The 16,617-nt window shown below is 43.1% G+C and overlaps 1 protein-coding gene across 1 annotated transcript in view; it reads left to right on the top strand.

The window, feature by feature from the left end:
* The window catches only part of LOC308318764 (immunoglobulin superfamily DCC subclass member 3), a gene marked incomplete at both ends in the record, with an annotated part of 37,472 nt that overhangs the window by 7,304 nt on the left and 13,551 nt on the right, over nt 1-16,617 (top strand). The window contains 5 exons of the mRNA XM_080768393.1: nt 3,038-3,364; nt 3,761-3,905; nt 4,811-4,941; nt 5,705-5,842; nt 10,596-10,754. Coding sequence (XP_080624519.1) covers nt 3,038-3,364; nt 3,761-3,905; nt 4,811-4,941; nt 5,705-5,842; nt 10,596-10,754 — 900 coding nt within the window. The remainder of the gene's footprint in view (nt 1-3,037; nt 3,365-3,760; nt 3,906-4,810; nt 4,942-5,704; nt 5,843-10,595; nt 10,755-16,617) is intronic.

Raw genomic sequence — 16,617 nt, 5'->3', positions numbered from 1 at the left:
GGGTGGGCGATATGGAACAATATAATGTCATCGTTCCTTTTCAAGCTGTATCAGATCCACAATGTTTATCACGATAATTTTTCATGTCCGTTTTTTATGGTTATTTTTCAAGTTACTTAACAGTATACAACCACCTACTGTAGTTAACACTAACTAAACGCAGTATGACCATTTAGACCACAGTAGTACTAGTAATTCTAAGTATGAATTAAGTAGAACAAATCATAGACTGTGCATTTACTGTGTCACCGAAAAGGCATATATCGCCCACCACTATTTTAAAGGTAGGCTACCTTTTAAGGGTGGAATGAGTATTGTGACTTGATCCAGGGAACTATAATATGACCTAAAACACTGGAATATACAGTTGTTTAGAAGTCTATTTTGGAACGCCTCTCGTGAATTCTTGCAGCCTCTGCATGTGATTTGGAACTGGCACTTTATAATTCTATAGTTCATAGTGGTCGCAGTGTGTCCACGTTGCGGTCGGCGACCATGGCTGTGGAAATAATGCTCTTTATGGTGTCCGAGACTCATGGCCACTCCACTTACATGTTATTCAGCATGTGTACGGGAACTGACCCCGCAGGGCAGTGGACATAATGACCTGTCTCAAGTTCAAGTGTGAACTAAAGTGAGGACAGATGCGCGCACGCACGCACACACACACACACACACACACACACTCACACACACACACACACACACACACACACACAGTTCATTCTCTAACAATGGATCACTCCTCTCTTGAGTGAAGTAGACCCCCCCCCCCACCCTCCACCCCCAGCACACACACACACACACACACACACACACACAGTCACACACACACACACACACACACACACACACACACACACACACACGCACACACACACACACACACACACACACACACACACACACACACACACACACGCCTCGACTTGCAACAACACCGCAGTCCAAAAAAACCCCATTTTGGCGGTGAAATTAAATGAAATTGCAGTGTCACAACAAAGCAACATCAAGGTTCCTCTTCCAGTTGAATTGCCGTGTGGTGTTTCATGCTTCATATAGGTGTGTTATTATGTTATTAATATGAGAGATCACCCACGCCGTGCCATGCATGCATTCCGAGAAGCCATCCCTGAGTTCAGGGAACCGCACGCAATTCCAGGAAAATCTGTAGCTGTTGTGTCCTTTATTGACATGTGTCGCTGGGTGTAAATCATGTTTTTTCTTTTTTTTTTTTAGACCAGTGCTTCTCAAAGTGGGGTCCGGGGACCCCCCCAGGGGTCCTTGAGGGAGTTCCAGGGGGTCCAGCTAGGAACCAAATGGACATCTAGGTCTTTAACTAGGGGTGTGACGATACATTTGAACGGCGATACGATACGTATAACGATACATGGTTTTGCGATACGATACCTGGACGATATTGGTTCATTATGGCGATCCGGTACGATTCAATGATTTGAAATCGATACAGTAAATAATTAAAATACATTGACATTATTTTAAACTAAGTAATTAAACCCCTCTTTTTCTTTTTCTCTTCAAAATATTGCTACATACCATGCACACACATTTTTTGCATAGCAAAACGATTTGATACCCATTATTCGCATCGCAAAACGATACGATACACATAGTCAGTGTTGCTGTTTTCATTTCGACATACCTCGATTCTTGAAATCTATCGTTACACCCCTATCTCTAACTCTAAGTTAGTGTACACATGGAACCAAATGGACCCTAACATGTCAATTTGGGTGTGTCACGTACACATCTGTTTTTTTTTGCCAGGTGAAACCTGACACATAACAGGCCCGTTTTTAATAGCGACCTATAGTCATGATTGGCTGCCCATTAAGCCAATGGTATAGTCTGAAACTCGTGTAGCCAATCACGTAGTATAGCGACCTATAGTCACGATTGGCTGCCTCCTAAGCCCCGCCCCGCAGAAGTGAGAGCTCCCTATAGGAAAGCGTCTCCTGCTAATACAATACTAGCGCACCGCGACCATCTTAGCTCTGATTTATTTTTCGAACTCAGTTCAGTTTTATTTTGGTCATGAAAGAAACATTACATGTATTAATTTCGTCGTATATCTTTTTTAAAAGACCAAAAGGGTTTAGGGCTGAAGCCAGATTTCCTGAACATTGATTGTATGAATTTTGTTGTGTTGGGCATGTACGATGTTGGATAGGTACAATGTATGATGTTTTATTAATTTTGTTTTATTAATTCTGTTGTGTGCGGCGGTTGGCCGGTTGGATATGTACCCATGCGTGATGATGCTGTCTCCATGTATTTGCACACAAAATTGTTGTGTTTTGTCTGTAGTTCATTATAACATGATCATGACTATAATAATTATTAGTACTGTAGAAGCCATATAGATCATAGGCTGTGAGGTCCTGTTAAATGTCATGAAAGGGGAACACCACTCATTTCCAATGTCATCACAAAGAATGTACTCTGCAAGCCAAAACGCCAAATTCCAATACCCAAAAATCTCGGGCCACTCGCTCACTCACACTGATGGTGTTACGGTGAAACTGGTGACCTGCTGAAATATGTCACAATCGTGACTATAGACAATAACATAATGTCAGTGTCTGAACGTAAATCATTGCAGTTTTGTTCATTATCAGAGTTCAACCTATAGCGGTATTCGGGCCACGTATTTAAAATGCCTCCATGTACTGTAAGTTGGACCACAAGATGGTCACATATTTCGGCAGGCCAGTGCATTTGGCTATAGAGAGCACATCTTTGTGATGTCATTGATCACATGACCACCCAAGTTCTAGAGACCTTCAGTTCTGGGCAAAATAGAAGGAGGGGACTTATTTACTAGTATTTCCACATAACAACTCTAAGGTAAATCAACAGTTCAACGTTGAAAATGACTGCATGGTTTTCCCCTTTAAAGCCCTATAAGACAAATGAGTTCAGAATGTGATTTCTGTTTTCTGGTGAAATGATTCTTAATCTTGAACATGTCCCTCCTCTCCCCCTCTCTCTCTCTCCGCCCCCCCCCTCCTCCCAGTGGTGGGCGGGGCGTCGTCGTCGTCGGAGCTGGCCTTCCTCCGGGAGCCCGAGGACGTGATCGCCGTGCGGGACCGCCCCCTGACGCTGGACTGCCAGGCGGAGGGGGAGGGGCCCATCGCCGTCACCTGGCGGCGCAACGGCGTCGCCGTGGCGACCGGCGGCACGCCGCGGCCGCGGGCGTCCGTGCTGCCCAACGGCACGCTGTCCATCAGGAGCTTCGGCAAGCGGCGGGAGACGGACGAGACGGACGCCGGGGAGTACGAGTGCGTCGCGCAGAACCGCTACGGCATGCTGGTCAGCCGCAAGGCTAGGGTCCAGCTAGCATGTGAGTTATTATGAACCGCGGCTACGGCATGCTGGTCAGCCGCAAGGCTAGATAGTCCAGCTAGCATGTGAGTTATTGACAGAACTATGAACCGCAAGGCTAGAGTCCAGCTAGCATGTGAGTTATTGACAGAACTATGAACCGCAAGGCTAGAGTCCAGCTAGCATGTGAGTTGTTGACAGTATTATGAAACGCTACGCGATGCTGGTCAGCCGCAAGGAGTCCAGCTAGCATGTGAGTTATTGACAGAACTATGAACCGCGAGGCTAGAGTCCAGCTAGCATGTGAGTTTTTAGCAATGAAGTATGTCGGATATCGATATACGGATATCGGCCCTAGTAGTATATTATATAACCCCTCCCCCCCCCTTCTCTCTCTCTCTCTCTCTCCCCGTAGCTCTCCCTAAGTTCCAGACTCATCCGGAGTCCATGACGGTAGATGAAGGGGGCGTGGCCAGACTCACCTGTCAGGTGAACGCCATCCCTGAGGCCAACATCACGTGGGAACGCAACAGGACAGCTCTTAACACTGACGGCAGCAGGTAATGCGCGCACGCACTACCGCACACACGCACGCACGCACAAGTTTGTAGGATAGGGTTTTTCAACCCTATGTTGAATGTTGTTGAATTGGGATGTAATGTCCCTGACATTACATCTAACCCGAACCTAAATAAGTAGCCTTGCCGAGCCATGAGGCCCATATAGGGCAGGAGCCTATATCTCCTGTTTCTGTAGCGTGAGGCAGCTTGATGTACAAGTACACCCCCTGGACATGACGCTAGTATGTCGCAGGGACTTACCCCCAAATCCAACCCTTGATGCTGAGTGTCAAGCAGGGAGGCACTGGGTCCCATTTTTGGTATGACCCAGCCGGGGATTGAACCCCAATCTCCCAGTCTCAGGGCAGACACTCTACCCACAAGGCCACTGAGCTGGTCAACCCGAACCTAACCCCTAGCCTAAATGCTTGCTCTGACTCCAACCTCAGTCTTTTTCTTGTAACCGTATAGATCAGAAGTCTTTGCTTTGTTAAAAACCAGGAAACCATTTTTTTCAAGCTGGCTTTTTTGGCATTCTGGACCTCACTAGAAGGTGTTTTGTCTACATTTTTGGACCTATAGTTACGAGTGTAACTAACAACTCAACGGATACGTATGAAAATACAACCTTCTCCCGTATTTGTAGATCAGCTAGATTATAGTCACCAATGTACACAGTTTTAAAATGTACACATATTATAATAAAAACTGTTTATTTTTCACATAATAGGTATAGTTAAACAACTAGTCAGTCGACTAGTAAACTAGTCAACTAGTAAAAAACCACTAGAAGTGAAAGCCCTAACACACACACACACACACACACACACACACACACACACACACACACACACACACACACACACAGCTCTAACCGTGGTGACGGTGTGTGTCTCTCTCTCCAGGTGCACGCTGCTGCCTACAGGAATCCTCCAGATCACGGGTGTGAAGAGGGCCGACAGCGGCCTTTACCGCTGCGTGGCTAGCAACATCGCTAACACCCGCTACAGCCACGAAGCACTGCTCACGGTCACTGGTAAGACCCTGGACCCAACTCTGGTTAAGCATTATGTTATACTTTAGCTATTGAATGTATATATATGTATATATGATGTATATTCTTTCAGAGCGAACGTTAAAAAAAAAACGTTTGGTCAAACTGCATGTGACTCCCATTGGAAAAGCATTGTGAACTATTTCAACATTTCCTTATATATTCAGTGATTTCACTTAATTCAAATATCACTTTTTTTTGTTTTGTTTTGATAATCCTCCCTACTATAGAGTGTGCTGACCATATAAGGAGTTCCTCCCTGTCCCCAGTTAACCCCTGGGGGTCAAAAAACCTCATAGGTTTCGTTTTTGGCTCTCTATCCTGATTGGATGAAAGGCTTTGCCACCTAGCCAAAAACGAAACTTAAGGTTTTTTTGAGTGAAATCACTGAATATACCTTTAAAATGTCCACAGCAGTATTGGCACAAGCACAGTTTATTAACCCTTCTTTTTAGCTAATTTTGCCCTAAGCCTCCTGCCCGATGGCAACAAGTCAAATCCAGAGTTTAGAGCGTGGGTAGAATCATTGTAAATCTGAATTGCTTACTGTTAGAGTTAAGTAGGGTCCTTGTGAAATGTATGTTTGAGAACCGCATGTGCTAAGTGCCTAAATTGTAACTGTCTGTCTGTCTGTCTGTCTGTCTCTGTCTCTGTCTCTGTCTCTGTCTCTGTCTCTGTCTCTGTCTCTCTGTCTCTCTGTCTCTGTCTCTGTCTCTGTCTGTCTGTCCGTCTGTCCGTCCACCAGTGGCGGGCTCCAGGCTGTACAAGGAGCCGGTCATCCTGTCGGGACCTCAGAACATCACCATCACCGTCCACCAGACGGCCATCTTGGAATGCATCGCCACGGGAAACCCCAGACCCATCGTGTCCTGGAGTCGCCTCGGTATAATGCACCTCTACTTCCTCCTTTAAAAAAGAATCACTGTTCTGTGTTCTATTGGAATGTATACCAAGATTAAATTATATACGTCACATATATTAACTTATTTCAACTATATATTCATCATAGTATAAAGATTAGGGATGGAGCTCGATGACCGATACCCGGAGAAATCCGAAAACAAGCTTATTGAGTACCCGTTATAAATAAGCTTTGGGCTTATCGAGCCTGTTATCGAGCATATAGCGGCCCCATGACGTCATGTTTAAACAATCAAGACAAGAGGCGATCAAGATAATCTCGCCCACGCTGGCACAAACATCTCTAAAAGTGTATCGATACCTGCCGACCGAGAAAACAACATTATACGCTTTTAAAGGCACTGTCTGTACACATATTAAGCATTAACAGTTCCTTTAATATGTTATTAGTAAAAAGGTCAATTGCCTTCCGTTTTAAGATATATGCCTCACACAAGTTTATTGAGTGGTGCAACCACTCCTACAACCAGCAATGTCCGTGTTCACCTATGTGTGTCTGTGCTGGTTCACCTATGTGTGTCTGTGCTGGTTCACCTATGTGTGTCTGTGTTGGTTAGTGAGCACGAGTATGACTATTAGTACCAGTAGGGGCGCTGTTGTGCCAGAAACAGAGAGAGAGAGAGAGAGAGTGCTGCACTGTTGCCTGCTAATGAGAAAGAGAGAGGGGGGTTGAATTGTATTGAACTTTTAATATGATATTTAACGATCTCTTTTGTTAAGCAAAGGATTCCAAATAAGCCTATTTGATTTGCACAATATATATATTTTAATGTATGTTTCCTGTATTACAGTGTGGTAATAAACTAAAATTATATCTTTTTAACGATCAGATTTGGCGCTCTTTCATTTTAGATTTAGTTAAACGTGACTAGTTATACAAACCAGCAATAACCCAATTTAAAACCTACATGCTTAGTTTATCGGGGGTTCTCCAAGCCGGCTCCATAATAAGATCTGTTAGTGTTGCCCTCTACTCTTCACAGGTCCCGAACAAAAGGTCCCGGAATCCCAAAATGCATCTGTGATAGTTGGTCCGATTCCGACCCGTTCCTATAGATTTCATACCAAGTGACGGCATTATAGCCCATTCTGACCTGAGATCAGATTCATACGAGGTTTCCACTGGACACACACTGGTCTGATTAACCCATTCTGACCTGAGATCAGATTCTAAAAAATGTCAGTCGTTCTTCGATTTTTCAAAAATAGCAGACCTACAAGCTCGTAGCGCGCCACTTGGTGGCGCGCTACGAGCTTGTAGATCTGCTATTTTTCAATAGCTAAAGCATAACATGATGCCGACACCAAAAGGGGTTCCCGGTCAGAATGGGATAGGCATGTAGCGATTCACTCAACTCACGATACGATTCGTATCACGATATGAGGTTCACGATACGATTTTTCACGATATTCAAAAAATATATATATTTTAAAGAAAAATTACCGTTTCTTTTCATTTTATTTAATTTACCTTTCCCCCCTGAGATTTTTATTTAACTACATTGCAAAAGAAGTAGCATTACTTTTGACAGTGCAGAAACATAATTGCCTTCCTTGATGAGCATCAACGACCATCATCACCTGAGCACAGTCACAGACACACACACACAGCTCCCCTCTACAGTGCTCTACTATACTGAAAGTGACTATCATTTCTCTCCAAAAGCACTTGAATATGATGGAATATGACTAAAGCTCACATTTCACATCACACACTAGCCCCCCTAAAAAAAAAAAAAGAAAAAAAAAAGGTATATATATATATTGATATTTTTGGAAAATCGATTTTTTTATTTCAATGAATCGATTCATATCGTCGGGATTAATATCGATATTTATCCTATTATACGATATATCGTTACATGCCTAGACGGCATCGAGCCCGTGTTTTCAATTCAAATCAGCCTGGCAGGCAGCGGCAGAATGCAGTATATATGGTAGCCCACGCTATACACATACATTGCGTTAAACACCAATTCACTGCGCTTCTCTTTCACCGGTGCAGCGCGTCGCGTCTGCACGCAGTGTAGTCACACAAGTGTTGTTTTTGGGCAGAGAATTTCTATTTTGGTTTCAGTCATAATATAGTCTCTTGAATAGTTTTCATTTAGTTTCAGTCACATTTCAGTCACTTAGTCGGAATGTTTCAGTGTTAGTCTAGTTTTAGTCGACTCAATCTACAGTCGATTTAGTCGATATACGGTTTTATTCTACTCTATACAGCCAATGATGAAGACAGCCAATCCACAAGCTCACACCGTCCTGCCGTGACCCATGAGCTTACGGATTGACAATTCTCACCGAAAGTTCCCCCCCCCCCCCCCCCCCCCCCCCCCCAAACATCTCTAAAAGTGTATCGATACCTGCCGACCGAGAAAACAACATTATACGCTTTTAAAGGCACTGTCTGTACACATATTAAGCATTAACAGTTCCTTTAATATGTTATTAGTAAAAAGGTCAATTGCCTTCCATTTTAAGATATATGCCTCACACAAGTTTATTGAGTGGTGCAACCACTCCTACAACCAGCAATGTCCGTGTTCACCTATGTGTGTCTGTGTTGGTTAGTGAGCACGAGTATGACTATTAGTACCAGTAGGGGCGCTGTTGTGCCAGAAACAGAGAGAGAGAGAGAGAGAGAGTGTGCTGCACTGTTGCCTGCTAATGAGAAAGAGAGAGAGGGGGGTTGAATTGTATTGAACTTTTAATATGATATTTAACGATCTCTTTTGTTAAGCAAAGGATTCCAAATAAGCCTATTTGATTTGCACAATATATATATATATATATTTTAATGTATGTTTCCTGTATTACAGTGTGGTAATAAACTAAAATTATATCTTTTTAACGATCAGATTTGGCGCTCTTTCATTTTAGATTTAGTTAAACGTGACTAGTTATACAAACCAGCAATAACCCAATTTAAAACCTACATGCTTAGTTTATCGGGGGTTCTCCAAGCCGGCTCCATAATAAGATCTGTTAGTGTTGCCCTCTACTCTTCACAGGTCCCAAACAAAAGGTCCCGGAATCCCAAAATGCATCTGTGATAGTTGGTCCGATTCCGACCCGTTTTTTACGGCATTATAGGCATGTAGCGATTCACTCAACTCACGATACGATTCGTATCACGATATGAGCTTCACGATACGATTTTTCACGATATTAAAAAATATATATATTTTAAAGAAAAATTACCGTTTCTTTTCATTTTATTTAATTTACCTTCCCCCCTGAGATTTTTATTTAACTACATTGCAAAAGAAGTAGCATTACTTTTGACAGTGCAGAAACATAATTGCCTTCCTTGATGAGCATCAACGACCATCATCACCTGAGCACGGGCACAGACACACACAGCTCCCCTCTACAGTGCTCTACTATACTGAAAGTGACTATCTTTTCTCTCCAAAAGCACTTGAATATGATGGAATATGACTAAAGCTCACATTTCACATCACACACTAGCCCCCCTAAAAAAAACAAAAACAAAAAAAAGGTATATATATATATATATTGATATTTTTGGGAAATCGATTTTTTTATTTCAATGAATCGATTCATATCGTCGGGATTAATATCGATATTTATCCTATTATACGATATATCGTTACATGCCTAGACGGCATCGAGCCCGTGTTTTCAATTAAAAATCAGCCTGGCAGGCAGCGGCAGAATGCAGTATATGGTAGCCCACGCTACACATGCATTGCGTAGCTCAACTTTTTTTTCCCCGTTGCGCTGCAGTAAAGTTATCCTGAACCTAAAACATCGTACACGTTAAACACCAATTCACCGCGCTTCTCTTTCACCGGTGCAGCGCGTCGCGCCTGCACGCAGTATAGTCACACAAGTGTTGTTTTTGGGCAGAGAATTTCTATTTTGGTTTCAGTCATAATATAGTCTCTTGAATAGTTTTCATTTAGTTTCAGTCACATTTCAGTCACTTAGTCGGAATGTTTCAGTGTTAGTCTAGTTTTAGTCGACTCAATCTACAGTCGATTTAGTCGATATACGGTTTTATTCTACTCTATACAGCCAATGATGAAAACAGCCAATCCACAAGCTCACACCGTCCTGCCGTGACCCATGAGCTTACGGATTGACAATTCTCACCGAACGTTCGCCCCCCCCCCCCCCCCCCCCCCCCCCCCCCCTATTATAGGTTCATGTGGTTAGTTTAAAGGGACACTTCACCCTTTTTGCAAAAAAATATATGTTAATGACGTTTAGGAGCTTTAGAACACTTTCCTGGGGGTATTTATGTGTGTAATATGTGGTTTTAGATATTTTAGATTGTAGCAGTGAGCCTGTTGTCTCTGATGTCATGGACACTGGTCTCACTTCCTTCCTGGACTACATGTTGTCTCAGTAAGACAGCTCTCCCCCCTATCCACAAGGAGGAGCAGTGCACCAAAGAATTATGGGAATTGTAGTCCAGGAAGGTAGTGAGACCAGTGTCCATGACATCAGAGACAACAGGCTCACTGCTACAATCTAAAATATCTAAAACCACATATTACACACATAAATACCCCCAGGAAAGTGATCTAAAGCTTCTAAACGTCATTAACATATATATTTTTGCAAAAAGGGTGAAGTGTCCCTTTAATGTTCCTTATAATATCTCACCCTTTTCCTTCTTTGTACTGACAAACCTGTTGTTTCATTGTCTGTGTGTGTGTGTGTGTGTGTGCTGTGTGTGTGCGTAGACGGTCGTTCCATCGGCGTGGAGGGCATCCAGGTGTTGGGCACGGGGAACCTGATGATCAGCGACGCCACGCTGCAGCACTCTGGAGTCTACGTGTGTTCTGCTAACAGGCCAGGAACCAGGATGAGAAGAACCGCCCTGGGGCGGCTGGTGGTGCAAGGTGAGACACACCACACACACACACACACATTTCGATTTCTTTATTTGTGTCCACATTTACAAGATACATTATCAAGGGCACAAATATTTTCAGTTGCTTCTGATATGCTACGCACTTGAAACATCACGTGTCTTACAGTGCTTGAGTCCAAACAAGCCCTAAATGTACAGAATATATATGGCAACACATGAACTTATTCACAGCCAACATTGGTCACTTCAGTCTGTCATATTATTACCAACACCGAAAGTAAATCATGGGTACAAAAAGCACCTTCTCCTCCAAATAGACCGACTGCCTATAATGGAGGAGATTGAACAGTATGTTGCAAGCTGCTTTGCCTTATACTTGGACCACCCTATAATCCTCAAGCCTCTGACCACTAGCCTGTGGACATGGCCCAGGCTGCCAAATATAAACACACACACACACACACACACACGCGCGCACACACACACACACACACACACACACGCATACACGCACACTCACTCAGGGTAGACCGCTGCTATCAGGTTATAGACCTCCTCCATCCATCTGACCCCAACTCACCCCCACCCTGGACTGAAGCCAACCTATATATCCCTAAACTACTTTGCCTATTTCTTACTATTTTGAAAAACATTTTTGAATAGTTAAATCTACATTTGAACTATGTGTCAAATGTGTTTTTCGAAATAGTACAAAAATAAATATGCAAAGTATAATATTAAGGGGTTTAGCGTGGATGAAAATAGAAAAAAAAATCCAAACCCTTAACTGTTAAAACAAAAACAGCTAAAATATCCGCTCCACAAGTTCATAGCTTATACTGTAGCTATAGCTCATACAATGCACTCAGTACATCTGTTCACTACTTAATGACAATTTATTTGACTTTGTTTTTGCATTTTTATTATTATACACCTTGTGTTTTCATCTGCGTGGCGGACAAATATGTCCACACTATAAGCATATAAACTGGCTGCTGTGATTCGGCCTATAGTGACCTTTAAAAGGAATGCCATGGGCACACTTCCCATGCACTGCTCCTGCTTTGACGTATAGCAAATGTTCCCTTGCTTTTTAGTTTACTAGCAAATCTCGTTGGTTAGTTTTGATTTATTAGTCCTTATTGGTCGCGTTATTAAACGTTCCTAGTGTTCTCCCTTTGAGCCTCTTCGGTAGTGGGTACTGTATTTATGAGCGTTGCATGTGGGGTGCATACTTAGTTTAGAGTAGACTAGTCATTGATGGTCATGAGGCAGCGGTGGCCGAACGGTTTGCGGAGCGGTCTTGATATCGGAAGGTCGCTAGTTCGTATCCCCGGACCGGCACGTTAAAATTACCACCGCTGAAGTGCCCTTGGACAAGGCATTGAACCTCTACCATGAAATGTTCTATGAGCAGGGCCTGGCTGTAAACAAGTTCTTGAGCTTAGTCCAGTTACCCTGGGTGAACCTTTCCTTTCCTTTCCTTTCCTTTGGTTAGACATGGGTTAGGTTAGGATTAGGTGCAAGGTTAGGTTTAGGGTGAGGGTTTGAGATAGGTTGTAGTTGTATAGGACTACTGACTGGTCTAACCAAATGACTAGTCTAAACCAAAAACGGTCTAAACTAAGTGCATGTCTGTCCTGTTTTTCTTTTGTCGTGTATTTGTTGTTTCTGGCAGAGCTGTGTCACTGATTTTGCCTCTTCTCTTGGCCAGTTCACACTGTGTAAAAGAGACTTCAGTCTCAATGTGGTTTTTACTGGTTAAATAAAGGTTAAATGAGAAATAAAAATGAAGTAACACTGTAGCACTGCACCTTTCAACAGAACGCAACGTGACTGATCATTAACGTCTATACGTATGAGCAGTATAACCACTCAAAACACACGGGTGAAAACCGGTACAATTTTGGTATGGCGGATGTCGAAAACCCGGGACATTTTTGTGTTTTTTTTTTTTACAGACGGGAACAATCCTGGACCCAAACAGGGACGTCTGTCTGTCTGTCTATCTGGTCACCCTCCGTATGTTATACTAAAAACCTTAACCTTAAACCTTAACCTACTCCCATCCACCCCCACCCTGGACCCAACCCCTACAACCTACCCCCATTCAGGTCAGCTGGTACCCTAGGGAGAGAGGGCTGGGTGGGGGTGGGTGGATGGATGGAGGGAGAGTGTGTATGATAAGGTGATGAGGGGGAGATAGAGAGAGAGAGAGAGAGAGAGAGAGAGGGGCGATGGATTAATGTGCTGATAGCGGTCTCGATGCAATGAATATTACTGTGTGTGTGTGTGTGTGTGTGTGTGTGTGTGTGTGTGTGTGTGTGTGTGTGTGTGTGTGTGTGTGTGTGTGTGTGTGTGTGTGTGTGTGTGTGTGTGTGTGTGCGTGCGTGCGTGCGTGTGTGTGCGCGCGCGAGCAAGCGAGAGAGAGAGAGAGGTCAGATTAGATTAACCTCTACTGGATTTGATCATGACCCTAAAGGTCGCATGCACAATACTGTGACCCCTGACCCCTGTGTAGGGTGTCCTGAGGCGCTGTGTAGTGTGTGTAGTGTGTGTGTGTGTGTGTGTGTGTGTGTGTGTGCGTGTGTGTGTACGCGTGTGCGTGTGTTATTAATATTAATGCAGGTCAGTGTGAGGTGATCAGGAACAGATCTGTAATGCTCCTCTCCATATCTAGACTGCTAGAAGCGCCTGTCTGTTATGTCTGATCTCTTGTCAAACGTGGATTCAGCCCAGCAGATTGTTTGCAGCACATTTTTGTTTTGTTTTTTGTAATCTCAAGAGTTATAGATCTATAACGGGTCCATTTTGCTTACCGACTCTCCAACATTTCGCTGCACGGCGACCACCTGGGAACCCCATCAAGGACCACTGGTTGAAAACCCACAGCACTATAGTTCAGTCTCTTTTGTTTAAAGTATTTTGTATCTAAGCTCAGTTGAACTGAAGTTAATACTAGAAGACATGCATCTAGGGACACTTCATGCACAGTCAAATGCTTGGTGTTAATTTGACTCTGAGTAGGGTACAAAAGGTGTTACATTTGCAGTTAAATTGACAATGACAAAAACAGGTTTAGCGATGGAACAGTATCATCCACTTTTTTTCTCACGCTTTCAACTTCTCACGCTTTTCAACAGAATAATTAGCTAGTAGGCTAATTATTGCCTATATGAAAATCTTCAAAAGTAAACATTTGAAATGAATTGAATGTTGAAAAAAAAAGCGGCAGAATTAGCCAGTCCACGTGCGTCGTGAGCTTTTCGAGCTCATCTAATTTCGCTGTACTTCTGTCGTGTGACAAAAGCATGCGTGGTTGAAAACCAGTAAGTCCAAAAACTGGACAATAAAGGGACAGAATCAGGAGAGGAGAGAAAGAGACAAAAGGGAGGATGAGAGAGAGAGAGGAGCAAGCAGGCTAGAGCAATCATTCTGTGTGTCAGGGTGAAGAATCACCCCGCGACCCTTGACCCCTGGCACCTGGCAACCTATCCCAGGAGGCCCTCAGGACACGGTGCGCAGCAGAGGATCATGGGACATAGGGGAGGGGCTAGAGTGCAGAGGTAATGGACTTATTAGGGAACGATATGGACGTGACCAGTGTTGCCATGTCTGACTTATTATAAGCGGCTGTATGTGGGCTTCTTTTTCTGTGAAGTCGCTTGTAAATGTTGTTGGTTGCTGGTTGCTGGTTTTTGGGCTTGTTTCTAAAGCGTACTTTGCTTGTTTCCTAATGTTGTTAAACCATCACCTTCATGTCAAGGACCCCCAGATTAATGTATCAGTCCAACGACCCTACATCTAAAAATATTTTGGTGCCAGATCTCTGTGTTTTGTGTCACGTTTTTCAGGGATTTATGTTTTAAATAACTGATCTACAAGCTCACAACGTGCGCAAGCTGACATAATTGTGAGCGTGTGTGGTTTAAGGAGGTCATACTCATCATGTATAGCCTGTAGTCGCTTCTTTTGGGCTTGGTTTCATTATAGACCTGGCTTGCTTAGTTCTCTCACTCAATCTGGCAACAGCTGGATGTGACGTCGCTAATGCCTCAGGGGAACGTTGTCATCGTTCTCTTACCTCTAACAACCAACCTCTATACACTATGCTGATCTATAGCATCTGCTCCTCGAGGCAAGGCACTTTGATTTGTAGAGAACATTTCAGCAACGAGAAAAAATGCAATGTGCTTTACACACAACGTCAAGCAATTTACAATTGACAATTTAGGCATTCAGCAGACGCTCTTAATCCAGAGCGACTTACATTAAGCAAGAACAAAAACATGGCAATTACATCACATACATAAAACGTAGTTATCATGAAACATGCGTAAGCTATAAGAATGTACAGTAACAGCTTGGAATATCTATATCATGAAACTATACATACCATACATAATACTATGCTATACATAATTATGTACAATGAAGTGCTCTGACTACATACAATGCAATTCTAGTGCTGTCTAGTGTTTACATAACATGCTATAAGTCTGTATCAAATGCTATCTAAGTCATACATAATTATGTACTATGAAGTGCTCTGACTACATACAATGCAATTCTAGTGCTGTCTACATAACATGCTATACGTCTGTATCAAATCCTATCTAAGTCTACAAAAAGTGTGCTATCTGAGGGGGTAGGGTAAAAGTGCTACGGGCCATGATGGAGTCTGAAAAGGTGGGTTTTCAGACTACGACGGAAGATTGGGAGTGATGGAAAGTAAATATGCATAAAACAAAATACGCAAAACATTTACAGATGTAGTTGCAGTGCAGAAGAGGAAAAGAAAGGTAACTCAATCCAACGGCAGCGGCAAACAGAAAAAAGGTCTTTGGTTGTGTTTTAAATTGAATAAGAGTGGCAGACCTGCAGTTTTCTGGGAGTTTGTTCCAGATATATGTGGTGCGTAGAAGCTAAATGCTGCTCCCCCCATGTTTGTTTTTGGTTTTAGGGACAGAAAGCAGACCCTTTCCCAGATTACCTAGGTCTGGATGGTTCGTGATAGCGTACACGATCAGACATGTATTTTGGGCCTAAACCTTTCAAAGCTGTATAGACCGCCAAGTGCGCCAACACAGTAGTACCGGTATTTTGAAATCCTTTCTTTGAAACGCAGGTAGTTCAGGTTCAGGTTTATTTGTGTATAGATACAGAGTATAAATACAATGAAATTTATTTTGCTCAGAGCACTCTCAGTCTTACATACACAGGACATAAACAACATCTATAGTGCAAGAAAAAGACAAAAAACAGGAAAAGAAGAGTGCAAGTGAAGTGACAAAACAGTGCAATACAGTTCAAGGTCAGCTGTTCAGCAGCCTGACTGCCTGGGGGTAGAAACTGTTACTGAGACGGGTGGTACGAGATTTGATGCTCTGGTATAGCGTTTTTTGGAAGGGAGTAGTTTGAACAGGGTATTTGCGGGGTGGCTGGTGTCTTCCATGATGTTGTGGGCTTTTTTTTCATACAGCGAGTGGTGTAGATATTATGGAGACTGGGTAATTCTGTGCTGCCGATGATTTTAGCTGCTGTTTTAACGGTCCTCTGCAACCTATTGCAGTCCTGAGCGGTCGTGTTACCGTACCGTACCACACTGTGATACAGCTCGTTAAGACACTTTCAATTATACAGCGATAAAAGTTCACTAGTCCTTTTGTACTTAAGCCAAATTTGTTAAGGCGCCTCAGAAAGTACAGTCGCTGCTGCGCCTTCTTAAGGATGTACTCGTTGTTGAGTGACCATGTGAATGTGTCTGTGTGTTAGTCTATTAGTAAGGACTGAAGCAGCAGTGTTCTGAATCAACTACAGTCATCATCATTATATTTTTTAGGGAGAACTGTAAAGCACAGTATAAGTAGCGAGAGTGATGTCTATAGCCA

The sequence above is a fragment of the Protomyctophum bolini genome (assembly GCF_963924005.1).
Source record: "Protomyctophum bolini genome assembly, chromosome: 7".
Taxonomy (NCBI): domain Eukaryota; kingdom Metazoa; phylum Chordata; class Actinopteri; order Myctophiformes; family Myctophidae; genus Protomyctophum; species Protomyctophum bolini.
Note: the sequence above shows the minus strand (reverse complement) of the source record. Positions and strands in the feature narration are given on the sequence as shown.